At 35.2% G+C, this 21339-nt stretch overlaps 4 protein-coding genes across 9 annotated transcripts in view; 1 reads left to right on the forward strand and 3 right to left on the reverse strand.

Annotated features, from left to right (window-relative positions):
* Nucleotides 1–2196: 2196 nt before the first annotated feature.
* LOC112459505 (histone deacetylase complex subunit SAP18) lies at nucleotides 2197–3380 on the reverse strand. The gene is made up of 4 exons (XM_025023624.1): nucleotides 3103–3380; nucleotides 2888–2994; nucleotides 2557–2751; nucleotides 2197–2435 (listed from the first exon to the last, which is right to left on the reverse strand). The coding sequence occupies exons 1-4, from the start codon at nucleotides 3172–3174 to the stop codon at nucleotides 2342–2344; spliced, it is 468 nt and encodes a 155-aa protein (XP_024879392.1). The 5' UTR covers nucleotides 3175–3380; the 3' UTR covers nucleotides 2197–2341.
* Nucleotides 3381–4752: 1372 nt separating this feature from the next.
* On the forward strand, nucleotides 4753–13329 carry LOC112459498 (dual serine/threonine and tyrosine protein kinase-like). Of its 6 annotated transcripts, XR_003041329.1 has the most exons (6): nucleotides 5218–6025; nucleotides 6530–6704; nucleotides 6802–9234; nucleotides 9557–9799; nucleotides 10706–10926; nucleotides 12599–13329. XR_003041329.1 is itself a non-coding variant. In XM_025023614.1 (5 exons), the coding sequence occupies exons 2-5, from the start codon at nucleotides 6581–6583 to the stop codon at nucleotides 10735–10737; spliced, it is 2832 nt and encodes a 943-aa protein (XP_024879382.1). In that variant the 5' UTR covers nucleotides 5218–6025; nucleotides 6530–6580; the 3' UTR covers nucleotides 10738–11438. The 6 variants fall into 6 exon arrangements, 5 of the variants coding, with proteins under 5 accessions (XP_024879381.1, XP_024879382.1, XP_024879379.1 ...); XM_025023614.1 differs by lacking the exon at nucleotides 12599–13329 and having other exon boundaries at nucleotides 10706–11438; XM_025023615.1 differs by lacking the exon at nucleotides 12599–13329 and having other exon boundaries at nucleotides 5219–6025; nucleotides 9557–9700; nucleotides 10706–11438.
* Nucleotides 11898–12667, reverse strand: LOC112459499 (COMM domain-containing protein 7-like). The gene is made up of 2 exons (XM_025023616.1): nucleotides 12510–12667; nucleotides 11898–12162 (listed from the first exon to the last, which is right to left on the reverse strand). Exons 1-2 carry the CDS (start codon nucleotides 12556–12558, stop codon nucleotides 11987–11989), a joined length of 225 nt encoding a protein of 74 aa, XP_024879384.1. The 5' UTR covers nucleotides 12559–12667; the 3' UTR covers nucleotides 11898–11986.
* A 78-nt stretch (nucleotides 13330–13407) lies between the features above and the next one.
* The window catches only part of LOC112459497 (bumetanide-sensitive sodium-(potassium)-chloride cotransporter), a 15086-nt gene continuing 7154 nt past the window's right edge, over nucleotides 13408–21339 (reverse strand). The window contains exons 4-19 of the mRNA XM_025023610.1: nucleotides 20753–21006; nucleotides 20464–20578; nucleotides 20032–20351; nucleotides 19329–19560; nucleotides 19104–19225; nucleotides 18520–18719; nucleotides 18217–18364; nucleotides 17883–18124; nucleotides 17565–17782; nucleotides 17166–17277; nucleotides 16671–16777; nucleotides 16418–16532; nucleotides 16128–16276; nucleotides 15926–16037; nucleotides 15418–15581; nucleotides 13408–14060 (exon numbers count right to left, since the gene is read on the reverse strand). Coding sequence (XP_024879378.1) covers nucleotides 15446–15581; nucleotides 15926–16037; nucleotides 16128–16276; nucleotides 16418–16532; nucleotides 16671–16777; nucleotides 17166–17277; nucleotides 17565–17782; nucleotides 17883–18124; nucleotides 18217–18364; nucleotides 18520–18719; nucleotides 19104–19225; nucleotides 19329–19560; nucleotides 20032–20351; nucleotides 20464–20578; nucleotides 20753–21006 — 2582 coding nt within the window. The 3' untranslated portion in view covers nucleotides 13408–14060; nucleotides 15418–15445. The remainder of the gene's footprint in view (nucleotides 14061–15417; nucleotides 15582–15925; nucleotides 16038–16127; nucleotides 16277–16417; nucleotides 16533–16670; nucleotides 16778–17165; nucleotides 17278–17564; nucleotides 17783–17882; nucleotides 18125–18216; nucleotides 18365–18519; nucleotides 18720–19103; nucleotides 19226–19328; nucleotides 19561–20031; nucleotides 20352–20463; nucleotides 20579–20752; nucleotides 21007–21339) is intronic.

The raw sequence follows: 21339 nt of genomic DNA on the forward strand, positions 1-21339 counted from the left end.
TCTTAAATGATAATCAGAAATATATAATTTTAATTTTATAATTACCGAAGAAATTTGCTTCTTGTTTCGATTTAAATTAAACTTCTCAATTTTATCTTTATGATCTTTCGGAAGAGAGGTCGGGAGATAAATCAAAATTTATATAATTACCTACAATTAATTAATTTATTTATTTTTATTTACTGATGGCAACGGAAAATTTACCCTGCGTAAGTCCGCGCGATAGAAACCTCGCTTAACAGCTATCGTATGAATCGAAAAACGTACTATCGACGTTCAAAAAGTAGAATAATAGGTACTGTGTACATACGTATCAACAAATCACAAGGACAATCAAATTGGTGTCCTTTTTTATGCAATGTTAATAATTACAACAAACAATTGAGAATTCTTAACTTTGAGATAAAACTATTGGCTAGATTTTCCAGCAAATTTGAATCATTATCAACACAAATAGCCTATTGTATTACCGAAAATATATTGGAAAACACATAAAATATTGACGCTTATAATATTTTTTTGTCAACGCAGTTTTTTATAGGGTAACTCGGGGGAATATGCCATACTTAAGAAAAATATGATTTTTTTCCTATTTCTCTTTTTTTTTAGGTATCTTTGGATACTGGTTTTCTTTTTCTTTCTCTTATCTGTTATTTATATATGGTTTTAATGAAATATTTTGATTGTTTAATGTTAAAAAGAAAGAAATACAAAAGTGTTGCAAAGTGGCATATTACCCACCTATGTGTCGAATTTCGACATGAGAAAGTTTACGTACTCGATCCTGCGCCACAAATATGTCGAGCTGCTGTGCATCAAGTCTGAGGCGAACGTTATCGCCGCCGGGACAAACGGCACCGTCGACAACGCCGTGGAGGAGGTTGTCAAGGTGTTGAGCGACCTCGAAAAGGTCGCGCCTTCTAAGGAAGAATACAGCAGCCTGTGCCTGTTGCTTACTCTGCCGCGGCTGACGGATCACCTGCAGTACAAGGACTAGAATCCCAGTAACGCGAGGGTGTAATGTTTCCGCGAGGTTCACCCTTTAGTAGAGAAGTTCCTGCCGGGCGACAGGAAGAGCGCCGACCCCGCGCATCCGATCACCTCGGCAAAAAACGATCAGCTCATTCAGCTCATCATCAAAGGCATTTTGTACGAATTCTGCGTAAATTATTGCCAAGCGAAAGCTACCAGGTCGAAAGAGAGCGAACAGGTGATTTTTGTCTCTTTATCTTTTTTTTTTAAATTATATCAAAATTAAAATTAAAATTACTTTTATTTAACAACATATACACTACTATACGTGTACTTGGCGCCTTTCTTTACTTTTTTTTTTTAAGAAAGGTATTACATAAACACAAACGATTTCTTAACGAAGAAAAAAAATCATTTGTGATTATTTGTGATATTAATCACAAGTATAATCTGAATCAGAGAGAAGACTGCGAGTGGTACTCCGGCGATCCAATGAGTTCTGAAATTGTGAATGTAAAGGTCTTTGCACAATGCTAGACAACAGGCAATAAAATGTTTCAATATAGAATGGACAATGATACAGGCAATATACAGAGATTTTCCGTCACGTTGGAAATTCTGTGCTCGTTGCCTGTGTCATCGTCCATTCAGTATTTTTGATTTCTGTTTTCTGTTCCTATTGCCTGTTGCCTGATATTGTGCAAAGGTACATTCACAATTTCAGAACTCACTAGATCGCCGACGTGGCCGCTCTCAGTCTTCTCTCTGAATATACAAATCTAAAACACAAATTATATCAGAGACATCAAAATTTACAGCTAATAAATTATCCCTGGTAACACAATCTGATAGTTCAGATACGTCCAAAATTGCGACAAAAGTGCGCAAGAATTGCGACAGTTTTATATATAAATTTTCACAGTAGCTTCTTACAGCAGACTGCTGCAATAGTACAGTAAGTACTCGTTCAATCACAGATATTATGCACTTTTGTCGCAATTTTGGACTGTTTTTTTGCGCACTTCTTCGGGACTTCTATCTGAACCATCAGATTGTGTTACCAGGGATTCTGCCTAATAATTGCATTAACTTCATAATTAACAGGAATCCCAGGGATGTGACATTCCTAGGAATGTCTTTAGTTTTAGGAATATTTCAAAGAAGAATCTAGCTTTATTGCTAAAAAAACATATAATAAAAAATTTTAATATTTAATGCAGCAAATTTAAAGAAATTAAAGAAAATGATTTTTTATTTATTTATAGATACAAAAGTTTAGGAAGTCTTTCTGGAATTCTGTGTAGTGACATTTACGTACCATCTGTAAGAGACATGATCTTATCATAACTTAAACACTGAAATTATTATATTAATATTGACGTAAACCACCACGTCTAGCTGCCGGTTGCATCATCCTGTTTGGCGGCGTTATCGATATATCCAGATAATCTCCTATTGTGAACCTATAATTATACAAAATACGTACATAATCAAGTATAAATGCTGATTTTAAAAAATCATCTTTCCTAATTCAAGTATTAAGAAATTTATCAAGATTCTAATTCATGTATCAAGATTTATTACCTTGCTTGTGCTAGCGTTTTGTTGTCATCTGCGCCTTTCTGTCCGGAACACGTAACACCAATCTCACGCATGCGATAACCGGAGTTGCGTAACTCAGGAGTCACTAACGAAAAGTCAAAGTACGTTCCCTTGCTGCGAGCGTCCGGATTCACTTCCTTAACTAAGCCTGTAATTTCTCGCAAAGTTGCATCCATCCTTTATACACAGAAATAATTAAAATTAGAGATGACTTCTTACAACAGTGTAAGAGAATTCACATTAAATTAATCAGAGAATCATAACGAGATATAAAATCTTATGGTCTCTCCGTCATAAACAATGTTAATGTTACCATGTGTATATCTGCAGCTCGTTCGAAGGGACATTCCCTCTGCTGTACTCCATTATGTTATGATGTCGTCCGGTGTTGCAGAATACTCGCAGTAGAAGTGGACACGTCTGAAGTGCAAACAAATGCAATGTTATCGCATTTACGGTTAAAAAAGCACTTAAGTCTACGAGATGGACATTTCTGGAAAACGCTTGTTATTGTCTCGTCACCTTTACCTTTTCTCTGTCCACCGGCTTCTCGGGAAGCTGTTTTTCATCGACTACCATAGATTCCAAAGCCGATGCCATTTCGATTGGTAATCAAGGCCGTTGGTAATCGGGCTCGTGAACTATAAAAGAATCGTTCTCGGATGAGAAACGTCAAAATCGTGATCGTCCGTCGCGTTTAGAAAAAATGGTGAACCCGGTGAACCGCTTAATTCTAGAGGTTATGTTTGGAGAGGTTAAAGGCCGTTTCCATGAGATTCCATCGGTCGCGCGTCGCGCGCAAGTATTCGAAATGACCGATAGCGTAATGGAGATTTCCACAAAGGTCGGGGCGATCGTTCGACAGATGTATATAAATGTATATATGCAAAGTAATGAGAACAAAATAATCAAGCAGATTTTACTGGAATCTTTGGAGTTGAAATGTATAAATGTAATAAATCTCAAGAAGTAAATCTGTCGAATACATTTCTTATCAAACGTTCTTTATCGCTCGCAAAAACGCGATCAATATGCAGAGATCAGCAGAAATGCGATTTAATATTAATTGCTATCAACTGCGCCCGCATTAAAATTCTGCTAGCACAGCTAGCAGAATCCGCCAACATAATTTGACAGCAGAAACCAATACAAGGCAGAATCTGTAGTTTCGTAACTTAAAGAAAATATATTATTTTTAAGCAGTTACGAAACGACAGCTTCTCGGTTTTTGCATGCAGTCGTCATCGGAGATTTTATTATATTTCTTAGCAATTTGTTGAAAAAATTTACAGAAAAATCTGCCTTCGAGAGATTCGGTTATTTGGAGAATTTTGAACTTTTTATAATTTGACGTGTGAAGAAAGATTAGATTAGGAACGAATTATATATTATTGTAGCTAGAAATTCCGCCGTAGGCAATTCTGCCGATTAAATTAATCACTGGTTAAGTTAATCAATTAAGCTTTGATCGAAGTCATCGGGAAAAAGAGGGCTTTTGCGATCGCGCCTTCGCGTCTGCGATGCGGATTCGTGCATCGGGAACGTACTTTCCCACATTTTTCCTACTTGCAGACCATGATGATTATTACCGCTTATCGGTCGTTTTAAAAGAATAAAAGAAAGCTTAATAAGCTGCAGTCCATTTGATGTTACAAATGCTTTGAAGCCTTGTTCCTCTTCTTCTTCTTCTTCTCGTTCTTAAATTCTTCTTCTTTCATCACTGAAGCGTTTGTAGTGTTAACCTTCGGTTGTCACACCTCTTTTTTCGAACACGTTTGTCACACGGGGTCAATTTGACCCCAACCAATTTTCAAGCAACTGCTGTTCAAAAATTAACAACGGTTTAAGTGGATTACAAAAAAATCTAGAATTAAGTTTAAACATTGTAAAATATGTATTCTTATTATAAAAAATCAACTTTTTGAGTGGCATCATGTTCAAAAAAATCCTTAAAAAATGTATAAGTTCCGGAAAAAAAACAAAATTATAACTTTAATTTTTCAATGTTTCTTGCTCAAAATTTTACTTTTGAGATAAGAGTACTTTTAAGATATGGTGCTTTAATATAAAAAAAATAGTCTTGGGTCACTTATTTGACCCCGGGTGACAACCGAGGGTTAAGTGGACCACAGCTATAGAGCGGGAAGATTGTGTACGCAGTTGACAGATTAACGCGGGCGGCTGCGGCGAACTCGATTTCTGAAAAGCGGAAAAGTACATCATACGTCTTCGCCGCGTGGCATTATCTGCACGAACGGGGGAGCCTTGTTTACGTTCTCCTTTCTTGGTTTGCGTATCCCTAATCGCGACGAGTGTGACGCTACCGCGTACATATAACGGGACAGTGCATCCGTCCCATTGAAACGAAAGTCCATTGACACGTACGTCCGCGTTTAGCAATTCATATCCCTAAATGAATATTTTAATTTAAGCAGTGACGATCGTGGCGGATAAGCAAATCGGATAAGAATATTCGGTCAATCGGACGATGCAGATGAGGGAGGATACAAGTTCGTGCGTTAATAAAGCTGCAGCGTCGAGGAGTCGTACATACCGAGAGCAGTCGTCGAAAAGATAACGCGTATCGTAAGTCGTGAATTTTATACATTTAGTACATATTTACGTCTATCTATATTTACGCTTATAAAACTCAATAAACATTTTAATCATCTAATCGTTGAAATACTAATTGGAGCGTAACAGCTGCACATATTATATAGGCGAGAGAGCAAAGAATCGCTTTGCGATTAGTTAGTTAACATCCAACATGATTCTTTAAAAAATCGGTTTTTGTTTTCACTGATCAACATCCATCGCAAGATATTTTTTAAAACTGGAGTCGCGAAGAGCGCTGATTGGAATTCCAGCTAGCCTGACCAAGTGACAAGTTGACAACTCTATATAATGATGACTTTTGCCTCTTTTGCAACAGATAGTTATTCTAATTTGATAAACAGCTGCCATCGACGCGCATCGATTCCCAATATTCCCATGAGAAGATAAAAAGGTGGATCGCCGCCGCGCGCGTGTAAATAAAGCTTAAACGATGCGTGCACCTTATCGCGCACGACTTTTCGCGCTTTCGTTGCCAAGAGCGTCAAGAGCGCGGCGTGTCGCGCCGATAGCATCTATAGAATGTATACATTATACGTTCGCGTTCCCTCGGAGGCTCGAACTACTCCGGGACCGGGACGAAGCGGCACACGCACAGGCCACAGGGCCACAAGCCACAGCCACTCGTGACGTGACTCGAGTTTAGTCGGCAGCGGCAGCATGCGTCGGCGACGTACGTCTCGAATGTCTCGATACGCGGTACGCGGCGGTCTCGCGTGAGCAGCGTGAGCTAACGTCCGGACCCGGACTCCGGATTGCCTGCGCTCGGATGACCTGGCGGATCTGGCGAGCTTCAATCTCCTCTCGCGCTCGTATGACCGCGAGAAATCCTACGCTGGTGAGCTTAAGCGCCGGTTCCACGATCACGCGGAAAAACAATGCTCGCGGTCTCCGCCGTTTCCGCGTTCCGGCCGCGGGACGAACCGAGCTGATGGAGCAGTGGAGCAGCAGTGGAGCACATCATTGATCATAGTATCATAGAGCGATGACAACTCGCTGCCGGGAGGTGTCCCCCGTCCGATAAAACGCTGAGATTTTTAGTCGGTCTTGTTTACGCGAGCACTATTCTCGGACATGATTCAGGCTCGGCGAACGTTGTTTACATCCGCGCGTCTCGTAGCTTCATAAGATATATATATATATATATGTGCTGTAGCTGGCAAGGATATGATAAATTTGCATGCTCTAACCTATTCTATTTTATTCAGAACTTGAGAAATAAATACTGATTTATGTATATAAAATTTAGTACATTGTCACAGCACTTGTGTTTTCGAGTCTGATTCTACATAAATATGCACTGCAAAAGATGGTTTTATTAACTGTATAATAATATTGATAGGGTATGACCATTTTGTGGAATGTACACATGACTAAAATAATGTGAGAAAAAATGGTAAGCAATTTACCACAAGAATTCAAGAAGTATCAGAGGAACAGGAATCAGCTACACCATATACTTGAAGAGACACAGCGTACATTAGAGGTTATAAAACTTGAGAACTTTTTCCCTGGAGGTAATTATTCATAATTATTCATGTTTGACATTTAAATTGATAAATCTAATAAGCTGTTGATTAGTCTTATTTAACATTTATATAACGTTTCTTGTAGAGAATATCATCGAGGAATTACTGCCTCCATTGACCTTGGACAGAGTGACACACATCCTTGATAATTCTCCCGCAATAGTCATTTTTGGGCAAGATAATAAAGCCAAAGCTTCGCTGGTTAACAACTTGCTTTCCGCCGATATCTTGCCGCTGTCCAACGATCCATGGAGATGGGTCAAGATCACGTATGGTCATACGAATCATGTCAGTCTCACGTTAGGTTTAGAATACGAAGTAGTCGAGACGTTACGGGCAAACGAAAAATCATGGAGCACGCTCCCATTCGAGGATCTAGAAAAATCGATAAACGAAGACATCAATTGCCCTACAGTGCTGGAAGTGAAGTTAGATCAAGCAATACTGAAAGAAGGTGTTCAAATATTTGTCGTCCCCAACAGTGGTGTAGTAAAAATTCTCGCTAAAGGCTCGTTGAAAATTTTACCTATATTTCTCTACGCTCTCGGGGAGCAACCGTTGACTGAAGAAAATTTGGAAGAATTGAGAGATTTGAAAGAGACTTATCCGTATAATCCGATTTTATTCATATCGTCGTTAGCTAATGTTTCGTTGGATGGCACAGACGCGGAATTGACTGAGTCTGAGCAGCATAGCCTGCAAAATCGGATAGAGGTGCCGAGCGTATCTAAGGAATCGAAGAGTGATGATAGTATTAATATTGACAAAATGAATTCACTCGGTCTAACGTGGCTAGATCAGTTGAGCAGTTTAGGATTCCTAGGGATGGAAGAGTCTGTGGAAGTTCATCAATTAACGTGGCTTGTCGGCGAGCGTTACGTTAATAATTCAAGCGACCTAGTGGATTCATGCAAAAAAACGGACCGCGTTTTACATTTCACGCGTGCCTGCCTGCAAAGCTATCTGATAAACGCCAGCACTTATTTGAATGAAATACATACAACCAGTCTACGTAAATTTATTTTAAGTGCGTTTGACATGGCACGAAAAATACAGATCACTCCTAGAAGGATACAATACGCCCAACAGAAAGAAAACGAACTTTATGCTAGTCTAATGAAGGTTGTTAATGAGCAGCAGGTGGAATTGACTGAATTAATACAATGTATTATTCAGGAGATGAAAGACGATATATTAGGGTCCACTGGCGATATCTTCCAGTATCAGACCGTTCCTTTCGATAATAGCGAAGCGGAGTGGACGGTTACTGTTCGTGTTGCGACGTCGGAGGTCCAACGATTTGTGCTAGGCCGCTTGGGTGAGAAAGTCGCGAAGGAGCTCGTGAACTCAGTAAACTGTCTTCGAGAAACTTTTATCGGGACTCTTCAACGTTGCTTAATAAGTCTTGAAAAAACTTACGAACACGACAGCAGCCTGTTAGCTAGTGATGCCTTGAAGCAAATACTCTCCGCGGCATACAATGTGGAATTGCACAATTCGTCACCATCCTTGGTGCACTCGTTCTTGGAAAGATTGAGACAGCTCTTCAAATCTTTACCGCTGCCATGGACACCTACCCCGACTCTGGACACGGCTTGGAGGCGGAAGGTTACTGTCGATATCTTGAATTCCTTGTCGGCAGCGAGATTGGCGAAAACAATTTCCACGCAGTTTAGAGACAAACTGAAATCGTCGCATGACGCCTTCCAGACTGCCTTGAAATCTCTAGAAAACTATTATTCGGGGAAGCTGGAGAGGACCGAGGAACAGAGAATAGCTATACGAAAGTACCACGCACCCAAGCTAGCTAAACTCGCGTTGGAATCCACGTCGATGATGGATGCGATTCGCTTCGGCATTCCTCATTACGGCAAGGAGATTGGCAGAGGACAGTATGGTGTGGTGTTTGCTTGCGACGGTTGGGGCGGTGCGCCGGGACCATGCGCGGTAAAATCCGTTGTTCCGCCGGACGAGAGGCATTGGAACGATCTCGCGATGGAGGTTTACTATACCAGGTCGATACCAGATCACAAAAGGATAGTGAAGCTTCGCGGATCCGTTGTAGACCAATCGTACGGCGGGGGATTCGGATTGGGCACTGCAGTTCTCTTAATCACTGACCGGTTAAGTCGCGATTTATACTGCGGTATACACGCCGGTCTTTCGTGGCTGGAACGTATACAAATAGCGATAGATGTCCTGGAGGGAATACGTTATCTTCACTCGCAAGGCCTAGTTCATCGTGATATCAAATTGAAAAATGTCTTGCTCGATACGGAAAACAGGGCTAAACTAACTGATCTCGGATTTTGTATTACCGAAGCTATGATGTCAGGTAGTATCGTAGGAACGCCGATCCACATGGCACCGGAACTCCTGTCTGGCCATTACGACAGCAGTGTCGATGTCTATGCCTTTGGCATCTTGTTTTGGTATATATGTGCTGGGAAGGTTCGATTACCGTATGCATTTGAACAATTTCATAACAAGGAGCAGTTATGGACAAGCGTGCGGAAAGGTAATACTTCATTACGTACAGAGAGAAGTTGAACCTGCATTATAATCATATATTTATTTGCTAAAAAAAAGAAAAGGTTAATTTAATATTTCATATTTTGTAATTTCATATTTCATGATAAACAAAAATCACATTAAAATTTCTATAATGCAAATTTCTCAAATTTAATTCAGTAATAGTGAGGAATGTGTATCATTGTTGGCTGATTTAACTGATTTAAGTGGGTTGATATTTAATTATTCAAATTACTGCTTATCTCAATGTTTTTTTTTTTTACTGTCGCATACTCACATGAATTGTTAAGCGAACGTATTTACGTTAGGTCTTAGGCCCGAGAGACTACCACATTTTGACGAGGAGTGTTGGACGTTAATGGAACAATGTTGGTCTGCGGAGCCTTCCAAACGGCCGTTGCTCGGTGCGATTCAACCAGTGTTAGAGTCTATTCAGGACAAAGCGGAAAGAGGCAAGTCCTTGCAATTAGGCGCACTGAAACTACAAGAGAGTTCATCATCCGAACATACAAATCCTGCGCTAGCATTAGCAGAGCCTAATAACCAAAGAGGTGCTGTATTCAGTCCGCTTCCTCCTAGACGCAAGGCTTTTAGAACTGTCAATCCTGTCGCAGGACCTTTTCATAAGACCAAATTTTTTCATGTTCACGTTCGTTCCATGAACATGTTCGTTCAAATGCGAGAATTTTAAATGTCAGGGGACCAAATATGTCTAATTACTTTGTTAAAGATAGTTTATTGATATATTTATTGCTTGGAATGTGCTTGATATACGGCTCGTTATTCTCATTTTCGCTGATTCGATGATATCCTTAATAGTATTTTATAGCACAGTATTAGAGTCACGAACTTTATGTTTGAGTTACTTCACTTTTTTACAGAATATAGCATATTTCTTTCTTTTATAAAATTACACAATTAGTACGTATAAAGTATGTGTAGAATCAAATATAAAATAATTGGGCCGAAGTCATTCCAAATAGTATATCAACAATAAATATTCAACAGATTATACTTTAAATATTTTATACAGTCTCATTATAGAATTGTTACAGGTTTTATAATAAATAATGTATATAAGCATTTGATAATATAAATATTTTTATTGCTAGTTAACGAGATATGTTAAACCTTTTTTTTCTTTTTTTATATGAAAACATATTTATTGCTGTAAAATATAGCGTTTTGATTGTTAAATTACTTCTTAATATTCCTAATTGTGATGACTACATGATTTTGTTAAGCTGGGAAATATGAAATGATCAACCATGAATGTATATTGTTGAAGAATAAATAAAGTTTCTCACTTTTGTATTTGCTGTTGACACGTACTCATTTTATCTCTTGTAAAACCTATCGCACCTATATTTATATATATCTGCAGACAATTACGTATATTTATTAGAATAGAGAACTTTGTATTTGATTGTAAAAAATGTATTTTATATTGCTTTCAGATAATACGTTCTTCGCAACCGAGCCTGCATGAAAATTTGGGCGGATATTGATAATACAATTGTTTCAAGGAAATATAATAATAGATTGTACAATATTTTTATTACTCGATAAGTGTGAGGATATGAAGATTATGCGCAGAACTATTTAATCAAAGATCGACATAGATGCGTAAAGCCTGTATATATTTTTCTAAAGAAAGGAGGAATAGCAATCTCTTGAGGTATGAGTTATTAGTTATTTAGTTATCCGATTCCGATCCTTTGATTAAGTTTTAATCAAATATACTTACAACGTAGTCATAATTTTATTACATGTGGTACTTTACAGTAAACATATTTGCCTATGTTTTGAAAAAGATTGTCTGTGTTGAAAAAAGGTATATATTTATCAATATTAGATACTTAGCTGACCATTATTGATATATGTATTGTTAACGTCTGTAATGTGATCCATGACTAATTTCATTTTTATACCGTTTAAGAGACGTTTTGCAAAACTCATTATCGAAATAGTAATGATAAATCTAGTGCAGTTGATAAAGTTGACAACTTTTTTGCAAAAATTCTTGACGCTTTTATTTATTGTATTTATTTAATTACTTGTCGAATATTTGTAATCTTAAAATATATACAAGGTTTCCATTAAATCAAACTGCAGTTTTGAGATAGAAAGAAATGGAAAAAAATGTCGTAGGGAACAAAATTGCACTTTATAATTATACATATATATATATATATATGTATATATATATATATATATATATATATATGCACATAAATTCATAGTTATAACATTAGAACATGGAAAATTAAAATTATTTATTTTTTAAATTTTATAAGATTTTTTTCTGTTCTTGCTTCAAAGCCACAATTTGATCCGTTCACATAGAGCAGCTTATATACAGTTAAAATTATTAAGTGGAAAATCGAAATAATATTTGTAATTTCCTATGCGACTTAATACTGAATTTCCTAAGTGATTATAGACCGAGCCATACATTGTAAATTTTAAATTAATTATGAGGGCCTATGATACTAAGATTATGATGTTGATGAATGTTATCCAAAGAATATTAATTAAAATATTTTACTATCTTACTATATAGATAATCTAAATTTTTTTTTCTTAAGATAGTAAATATTTTTATTTTAAAAAATGTAGATTATAAGAAAATACATAAAAAAACTTTTTCAAAAAACAATTGTTTGAGTTGTAAATATATATCTTAATACGGGTAACATCTACATAGAATATTATTTTAATATGCATGTATAATTTGTTCACAATAACAAATCAAGATTACATTTTGCCTTTTCCAAATCATGTAGAAATTTGTAAAACTGCCCTATTGTCATCTCAATAAATACATTCTTGATTTTACCATCATCATCAAGACATAACTTAAGTTGTAGAAATGATTTTGCGACATTGTTGGAATCGTTACTTGCTGCGGTCACTAAAAGAAGTTAAAAAAAATGACATAGTTATTCATTAATGATTGGCATTATAGTGAGAATACATAATCTATTATAAATAAGAATACAATTCGGAAATAAAAATTTGCATAACTTAATTAAATTATATACCTTGTTTATTAGTATTTATTACTAAAGTTAATCAAATGTAAGATTTAAATTAAATAGAAATACAATATACACAATTTTTATATTAATAGCAAATGATAATTAAAATATAAAATATCTTTGTTTCTTATTTAATAGATCTTCTAACAGATAATAATAACCTAAGAACGTAATATGACAAACATCAATATTGGTCTCAATTTATAAACTATTATCTTACCTCCGAATCTCCACGATATGTCAAGTATTTTGCTGATATTTCTCTCCATCTTCAGAACATGCGTTATGACATATGATGGTTAATTACAGGAGAGAGAAAAACCTGAGAATGAACAGTGAGCTGAAGTAATCCAGCAGGAAAATATGTACCGTGTGCCACTGACTTTAAATGGAGATGGAAGATGGAACATGGCCAACACGGAACCCGTCCACTGGCGCCTCTATGTACATGAAACGTGTGCGTTGAACTACGTAGTCATGTACCTATCATTGATGTCTACAAATATTTCCGACGGGTAACATGGGATAACTGCAACGCATCATATCACCGACAACCCAGCAACACGTATGTCTAAAAGATATCTTTCTGACAATTTTATAAGACATTTGAACAATTTTTAGACATCTTTTAGATGTCTGGTAAGATGTCTTAATATTTTTTGAAAAAATACTATTAAAAATCGACTATTTTGCAGAAAATGTCGTGACTGTTAAAATTTATACGATTTAATTTAGACTATATAGATCGTAATATAATATCAATTTTATGATTTATTATTATCCTAATGTAAGATTGTTCTTATATATATTTACGATTCGATAATATTCGATTTTTATTTAAAACTACTGCAGTTTTACTTTTATCACTTTTGGGTTTGAGACAAGATAAGACATGTATCAGCTATTGTCTTTTATTTTATTTTGATTGTTCGTTATTCACTCGCGATGTATTTTCGCAAATTTTTTTTTTTTTTTAACTAAAAAATATGGTATTACATGCGTTAGATTAAAATGAAATGAGAAGAGCCTGCAAGAATTGTTTTCAAATAATTTTAATAATATCTAAAATATTAAATAGTTAAAGTTATATATTGTACATTGTTTTGGAGAAACTTTATTACATTTTTAAACTTAATAAAAAATAGCCAAGTTATTTACAATAATAGCGCTAATTCTATATTATATTTCTAATCCGAGCAATCCTATTCGATCACAATGAAACTTTTCTATAAAATATGTCCCTATTTTCTTCCTGCTTCATTATTCTTCTTTCCATTTCTCAATCCTCACTATTTCACTATTATGTCTTTCTCAAAACATTTCTATTTTTATTATTCCTAGTTTTTTCTGCCAAAATTTGATTGTTGGCATATCTCACACTATTCTTGTCAAACTGGGATTTCGTTGGGTTGGAGAATGTCTTCACCATTTATCGATCGATTCAGAGATAAAGCGTTCGCTCATTCTGCCAAAAGACTCGAATCTTTTCTCACTATCTTCTTATCGTTAATGTTCATTAGCATATTCTTCACATAGGACAGCTAATTATAAGTCATATTCGCACATATTCGAGAATCTTGCTGGGTCATATCGATGGTTGAGCTCCAGTAAGGTCCTTTTGTTGTGCTCGTCATTACAATCTTCGAGTTCGGCAACTTTATCAGTTGTAGGCTATCAAAACCTCCAATCACGTCGTTTCGTCCATTTCTTTGTTCCGATATGGACGATACAAGCCCATTTTCCAAACTTGGCAAAAACGGACAGTAAATTTCTGCAACGAATATAAAGCGTTTTAATATGATTACGGATAGAAGGCCTCGACCATCTCTTGAAAAAGGAATATCAAAGCAATTTGCAAAAGTTATATTATAAAGTTATACTTATAAAGTTAAATCGCCATGAAGATTATATCTCTTTAGAAGAAAATGCATTTTGAATAATTGATATTAAGAAATGCAAATGAGAAATTAATATATAACAAAAAGGCTCACAAGATTAAAAATCAATCGAAGAAAAAGGAGCCTCGAGCCGTAACAAGGTTAGTGTTAAAAAATTATATATTAAAGTAAAAAATAACAAACGTTTCGGACCTTTATAGGACCATTTTCAGTGTCCCATAAAAATTAAGTCAATTTTGGATAAAATTAACAAACGTTACAAATATTACAACTAAACTTAACGCAACAGTTAACCCGTTGACTGTGTATGACGGCTATAGCCGCAAAAACAAAAGTGGCTAAGAGTGTGTATGATGGCTATAGCCGCAACGTAGAAAAAACAAAGTAAAACTTTCTGAATTTGCTTGAAACTTGTTACTCGGGGGTTTCTGGGGTCGCTGATTACGAATCCGAAGTTAGATGTACAAAATTCAAAATGGCGGATCCAATATGGCGGATCAAAATTACAAAAAGGTCTGATTTTCATGAAATTTGGTACCTTTATGTTTTTTTGGGTCTCTGAATCCGAATATGAAGTCAGATTTTCAAAATTTAAAATAATGATAATAAAATTCCGTCTATTTTTTGTAATTTTGATCCGCTATATTGGACCCGCCATTTTGAATTTTGTACATCTGACATCATATTCGGATTCAGAAACCCAAAAAACATAAAGGTATCAAGTTTCATAATAATCCGATGAACTTTTTTTTCAACACACATTTGGCCCAAATAGTAAAATTCTCTTACACAGCCAATGGGTTAAGGTTAAAACGTTGAATTCGAAGTGGACCATAATCTAAGTTTGTTTCTTTCTGCTGTGAACTATTTTGTAGGATCGACATTTCAGTAATGATGTGCTTATAACAAATAAAACATCCAAAATTATATCTAGTAAAATTGAAAAAATTGGAAAAACGCATATTTATGCCCGCGTATAAAATATATAACAAAAGTTGCGTTAATTTTAGTTGTAATATTTGTAACGTTTGTTAACTTTATCCGAAATTGACTTAATTTTTATGCGACACTGAAGATGGTCCTATAAAGGTCCGAAACGTTTGTTATTTTTTACTTTAATATATAATTTTTTAACACAAACACCTTATTACGGCTCCTTTTTCTTCGATTGATAAATTAATCTTTTAATTAAAATCTTTTAATTGTTTTATTGTTGTTGCTAAGACATACCAGATATAATTAGATTATGCTCGGTGGACTACGAGTAGAATGTCAATACAGATGTATGATTTCCGCGGACTAAAATCGTGGGTGGCATGTCCCTCGTAAGTGTTTCCAACCAAGCCATGTATAAGGGCGCTGAAACTGCACCCTTCCTTGGCATTGGTAAAGACCTATGAATTACAAAAGCATTCTTAAGAAATCATCAATAACAAAGAGAATAATGCAGTAAATTGTAATGCAGAAAATAATGTAAGAAGTTATGCGAGTTACATATTCCTATAATCCGTGTAGTTGAATATAATCTTACAAAAATCTATATTTTTTATGGATTTATTTTCAAGAATATTCAAGTACATCAGGCGTTGATATTTTTTTGCTTTTACGTTAAATTTTTATATATTAAACAAATATAATTTAAAATAAAAAATTATTATACATAAATATACGAATATAGATATTTATGTTTTGCAATGAAGAATATTATATAATGCTAAATATATATTATTATACATACATAACTACCAAGGTGGACTGACTCGAGTTTTCTAATAATAATTCTCGCAGTCGCAGTTGCCGATTCGTTTTTTCTCGTAGAGTCTGAAGCTCTTGATCAGTAATATAACATTCTAAAAATAATAATTATTTACTTTGAATATTAGATGCATATTAGATGCATATTAAGGATCGTTTAAATAAAAATTATGCCAATAACCTACCACCATTTTCGGAAGAATCGTTTATCCGAAAGTCGGATATTAATTTGTCGAAGAAAGACCGCGTCTCCTCTCTTAATTCAACGCCGATGTCATTTACTATCTTCAGGCTGCTGTAGTTAATTCGTGCCTTACTCATTATCTCAACCATTCTGCAGGATAATTAATAACATAATCTTACAGCGAGATATTTTATTTACATTTTCGTGAAATTGTTTGCTCAAAATAACTTCCTCGATAAATTATCAGTGTTCGCACATTAAAGCACCTTATATCTCCTATTATTTACTTACTCTTTTTCTTGCGCGCTGAGGTCATGCTTATGATTGGTCAGAGCGAATATCCTCATCTTGCAGTGTTTCCAATTTGAGCGCGTGCTGATTATATACGGTAGGAGAATTGTCAAACCTGTCGAATAATAATTTCTGCCACTTATAAATGAGTCGGAAATTCCAACGAATTTTATATGGATGATTGAGGTACGTGTCTAAATCAACTCAGTCGACATACCCCAATCATCCGATTAAATCTATTTTTGTAAGTCACCTCCGTCGTCATATAGCCACCATACGTCGATGGTTCCTTTTTTGTACTTCTGTTGAAAAATTGTTACATTTTCCGGTATGGAAGCCATTCCGCCGTTTCGTCTCTCGCTAAAATAATTAATAATGAATCGTTAACAATACATACATTTTAATAATTTCTTTTCTGGATTTTCAAAATTTTATTGAGAAAAAAAATTACTTTAAAATTCATATACACATAATGAAGAAGATATTAAACTTTAAGAATTGAAAACGTGACAAGTATAAAACTTTAATAGTATAAAACAAATAAACTTCTTAGTTAATTTTAAGCCGCTTTAATAAAAATTTGATTTAGGTTTTAATTAATAAAATATTTAATATTGTTTTAAATTAAAAATAAAGAAAATTTAAAAACGTATGATTAAATTTTCATGGAACAAAATTTATTCTAAGTTTGACGAAGCAAACTTTTGATAATATTTAATATAGTAAAAATGTTTAACGTTTTACTTACAGCAGTTTATCAACAGCGTGTTTTTTCTTCTGTTTTAAATTTTCTTGAGCTTTCCAATGTATCGCTGAATATCCGATCACAGGTGTCGTATCGGGTGTGGAAAATGGGGTACCTAATGGTATTAAACCGAAATATGTAAGAAACAAATATATGGAAAAATTACATTTTTTAATTACATATTCGTTGTTTATCTATATAAATAAAGCTAATTTCTATTTAATAAATTGCTCAAGATATATTCGCAAAAAAATGGAATAACTTCTTTAAATAACGATAAAACAATACAGTTTCATGCATAAATTATAAATAACAATAAACTATAAATATTGACATAATTGAAAAAAGGCGATATAATCTCTTTCTGTCTTAATTTAACATTAGTTTAATATTAGTTCTTACCTATTGTCGGAACGCTTTGTACTCTGGGAATCTGCGTGCTCATGGAGAGATTGCTGTCGGCGTGCATTAGAGTGTTCCCCGCCAAATTATAGCTACTCTGTGCGAGACTTCCGTGGTCATCGTAACCATTCGCATCGTCTCCATTCGTGATGCCAGAACAATCCAGACCTTCGGCAATTCTCAAGATTGCTACAGCCAACTTGTTATCGAAAGCATTGCTGAGAAAAAAAAACGAATTTTAAAATCTTCGAATGCGCTGTCCGCAATTATTATTTGCCATTTTAGACTAATTCAGGAGCAGGCAGTCAATCAACTTACTGAAGAATATTGAAATATTCCTGCAAATCTCTGTGATTGCACGTCGACCAGTGAGTCTTGTAACCCATGAGGACCACATTGGGAGCTAATTTGCCTATCCCGGTAGCCTGCATCAGCGCGGCAGCACCTCGTTCCAGGCTCAAGTCATCCACCAAGTGATAAAATGATTTTATGCGTTGTTGTTGCAGCCAGAAGGAACCATTATTCAGGCGTACGGAGCGTAGTCGATACGACAGTCGTGTCTGAAATTGCGTTGAAAATTTAGCAATGTCACAATTTTGCCACATAAACGACTACAAATAAGCGTAAAGTTATATTGTGACTAAATCGATACCGGAAAGACTTCGCCAGCAATCAGCAAAGAATTATTCTTCGTGATGAGATTCGCTAAGTGTATCAACGCGGGTCTTGCAGCAGGCGGGCCGGTAAGCGCCAGAATTTTGGGAGCGTAATTCTTCACGTGTTCGTCAATAGAGTTCAACCTAAAAGTTATCATTTTCAAATTAAAAGCCTCATTTTGAAATTTTCGAATTAAAATACAAAGACGGAGATATTCTTAATGAGGATTCCAAGCGAGGAATCAATCCGATCAAAAAGAACAAATGCAAACAGATGTTATTATTTTTTTAAATAATACCTGTAGACGATGGAAATTGCAGTCTTAAAGGTCTGCGCCTGCGTGCTGCTGCCCCAATTCACGTCTGGCTTACGATAGACTACTATTAGATATAGCGCGAAGATGATGACAAAGGTGACAAGTGAAGTCACCCAATCGATGAGAAACATAATCGCCACGCAAAGAATAAAACCCATTAGAGACAGCCAGGTATTGTAGTACTATAAAAAGAAGAAATTAATAATGCGCGTTTATTTTTATCTCGGTTGTAAAGACGCTTAAAAAAGATTTAATCTTTTCTCTTAAAATTTTTTAATTCTCAACGGGTACTATTTTAGTCTTTTCGTAAAAAGAATAATTATATTATTTTTAAATATAAGGAATGAAGCATGTAATAAAATAAATAAAAAAATAATATAATTTTAAAATATCTCATTCCCCTGTTTTAATTATAATAAATTTTCTTTAAACATATGACGACATACACACGAAGAGAGATCCATAGTATCGAATATGATATTGTGGTATTGAAGATTAAGCGTCTTTAAAAACGTGTCGTTCTCTAGATTTTTGTACTATTTTAATTAGATAAATTTCTAATTTACTTTAAAACTAGGCCGCCATCCGAGAGGTCGAATCAACGCTGCGTGAAAAGTGCAGAAGTTGATTAAAGCGTACGACGCTAAATAGAAGTTTGAGATGAGCGGTGCGACTACGTTGAGATCGGCTGAAAGGGAAACGATTAAGAGTTTCTAGGAAACAGAGTTAACGATAATAGCAATTCAATATCTTCCAATAAAGTTCGTCATATTTCGAGACAGTCATTTTACCGATTAAGAGAAAGAGAGCCGCAACGCCAAATGTGAGAACGTATCCTCGATAGGGTTCCCCGGACTTTCCGTATCCTTTGCTGAAGTAAATCAACCCGGGATAAATTCGATCTTGACCCAAAGCCTGAATGAGTCTCGGCACTGACAATAAATTTGTCAGCGCCGTCGACAAAGTAGCTGCGAAACATCCCGCGTAAATTAGCGGACCCCACAATGACATTAACTGCATGACCTGAAAAAAAAATTACTTTGTATAAAATTATATTAATAGTTAATAACTGACTTACTAAATAAAAATATCTAACAATTACTGTGTATTTTTACAATGTCTTGGCAAATTTCCTTTAGATGAATATTTGCTGCTGCGACTAACATTAAATTTATTTTGTTTGCAAAATTAGACAGCTTTATTTAGCAGCTTTATCTGCTTTTATCTCTCACATCGCATATTTTTGTAAAAACAAAGTGCACTAGTATAATTAATTAAAAAATATAACATTGTAAATTTCACTGTTTATGCTCTGCGAAGTTAATTTGCGAATAAATTCAATCAATTCTTAATTTAAGATTTTTACTGCAAAAAATGATACTCTACTTTTTTTTAAAGATGTATTTTTTAACTCTGAGGCTGCCATTTGAGATCAAAATGAGAGAGAATGTTATAATTTCGAAACCATATCTTCAGCAACATATATATACTTACCGCGTAACTATTGTGTAGTCCGTACGTGCAGTTGGGAATACATTCCACAATAGTGCTGTTCACAAAACCATCTGCGTCTCTGACAGCCGCGGCACCGGCAAAAAAGACAAAAGTTACATAACTGAACATAGAGATCAGCAGAGCGAGAAGAGTCCCCATAGGTATGCTGCTCGCTGGATCTTTTAAATCACCGGATATGTTAGCGCCCGCTTGAATCCCGGTGACCGATGGGAAGAAGATGGCGAACACCGAGAAGAAAGTTTGATTGTTCTTCTCGGAGAATCGATAGTCCGGCCCGAGATTACCCTTAAATACGTCCGCTAAAAATAATATATATTTTTAATTATTAAAATAATCTCTTTGTTAGATTCATTTTATTTAATTCACATCGTATTACTATTATTGCTTCATTAGTCGCAGCTTTATACCCACCGGAGAACCCTATGAAACCTTTCGCTTTTTGTTCTTCACTTTGCGGCCCCATGATAGTGCCAATTAAAAAATCAAAGATCGCACCCAAGATGACGGCTATAAGGAAGTTTTGTGCCTGATAAAAGAAGCGCAGAATATAATTAGTAATTAATAATAAATTGAAATAAATATTTTATTTTATAATCGTATTTTTTAATTGTCATTTGTTTATATAACGAGTTAAAAAATTCAATATACATTTTCTGGAATAAACCAAATAATTCTGGAATAAACGAATCTATACATATACCTTTGATTCCCACTCCATGCCGACCGCGCAGATAAGTATCATAACGACGAGCGCTATTACACCGACGATTCTTATGTCATTCTCGCTATTATCTATGATCTTCAAACCGTTCGTTTTTAACAAGTCGTTCAGGGATTCACAGAAACCGATCGTATTCACAGAAGCCGCTACAGCATTTGCGAACGCAAACACGATGCCGACCGATGCGCCAAATTCAGGCCCAAGAGAACGAGATATGATGAAATATATCCCACCTGTAAATCAATCGATTTTATTCCACTTCTAAACTGTGAAAAGTCTTCTCGCAAGAATAAGAGTATAAGATATCTCTCCGACAACGAATTCGAACTATTTGAGATCAGTTTTGTGATATTATCAAAATGTTGTTAAGATTATCAAGCCACGAAGCAGAATTTATTCAAAGTTAGGATTTTGCCACACACATATTTACACTAAAAAATAATATATTAAACTCAAAGCTTTACATTGCTAATATATTCAATCTTTTTTAAAGTAATCATACTTTTAGATTAACAATTTTATCTCTATATTTCATTACTATTCTATTGGATGAATCATAATCTCTT

This window comes from Temnothorax curvispinosus, unplaced genomic scaffold (genome assembly GCF_003070985.1).
Source record: "Temnothorax curvispinosus isolate PA1 unplaced genomic scaffold, ASM307098v1 QBEX01009885.1, whole genome shotgun sequence".
Classification (NCBI taxonomy): Eukaryota; Metazoa; Arthropoda; class Insecta; order Hymenoptera; family Formicidae; genus Temnothorax; species Temnothorax curvispinosus.

Bases quoted from the DNA above. Each gene is read 5' to 3' on its own strand.
- LOC112459499 (XM_025023616.1), bottom strand. From the start codon at position 12,558: ATGGAGAGAAATATCAGCAAAATACTTGACATATCGTGGAGATTCGGA. The intron at 12,163-12,509 runs GTAAGATAATAG...AACTTCTTTTAG, and splicing joins CATATCGTGGAGATTCGGAG to TGACCGCAGCAAGTAACGAT.
- LOC112459498 (XM_025023613.1), top strand. From the start codon at position 6,581: ATGGTAAGCAATTTACCACAAGAATTCAAGAAGTATCAGAGGAACAGG. The intron at 6,705-6,801 runs GTAATTATTCAT...CGTTTCTTGTAG, and splicing joins TGAGAACTTTTTCCCTGGAG to AGAATATCATCGAGGAATTA. The intron at 9,235-9,556 runs GTAATACTTCAT...TATTTACGTTAG, and splicing joins ATGGACAAGCGTGCGGAAAG to GTCTTAGGCCCGAGAGACTA.
- LOC112459505 (XM_025023624.1), bottom strand. From the start codon at position 3,174: ATGGCATCGGCTTTGGAATCTATGGTAGTCGATGAAAAACAGCTTCCC. The intron at 2,995-3,102 runs GTAAAGGTGACG...TTTGCACTTCAG, and splicing joins AGCCGGTGGACAGAGAAAAG to ACGTGTCCACTTCTACTGCG. The intron at 2,436-2,556 runs GTAATAAATCTT...GTATAATTATAG, and splicing joins AAAACGCTAGCACAAGCAAG to GTTCACAATAGGAGATTATC.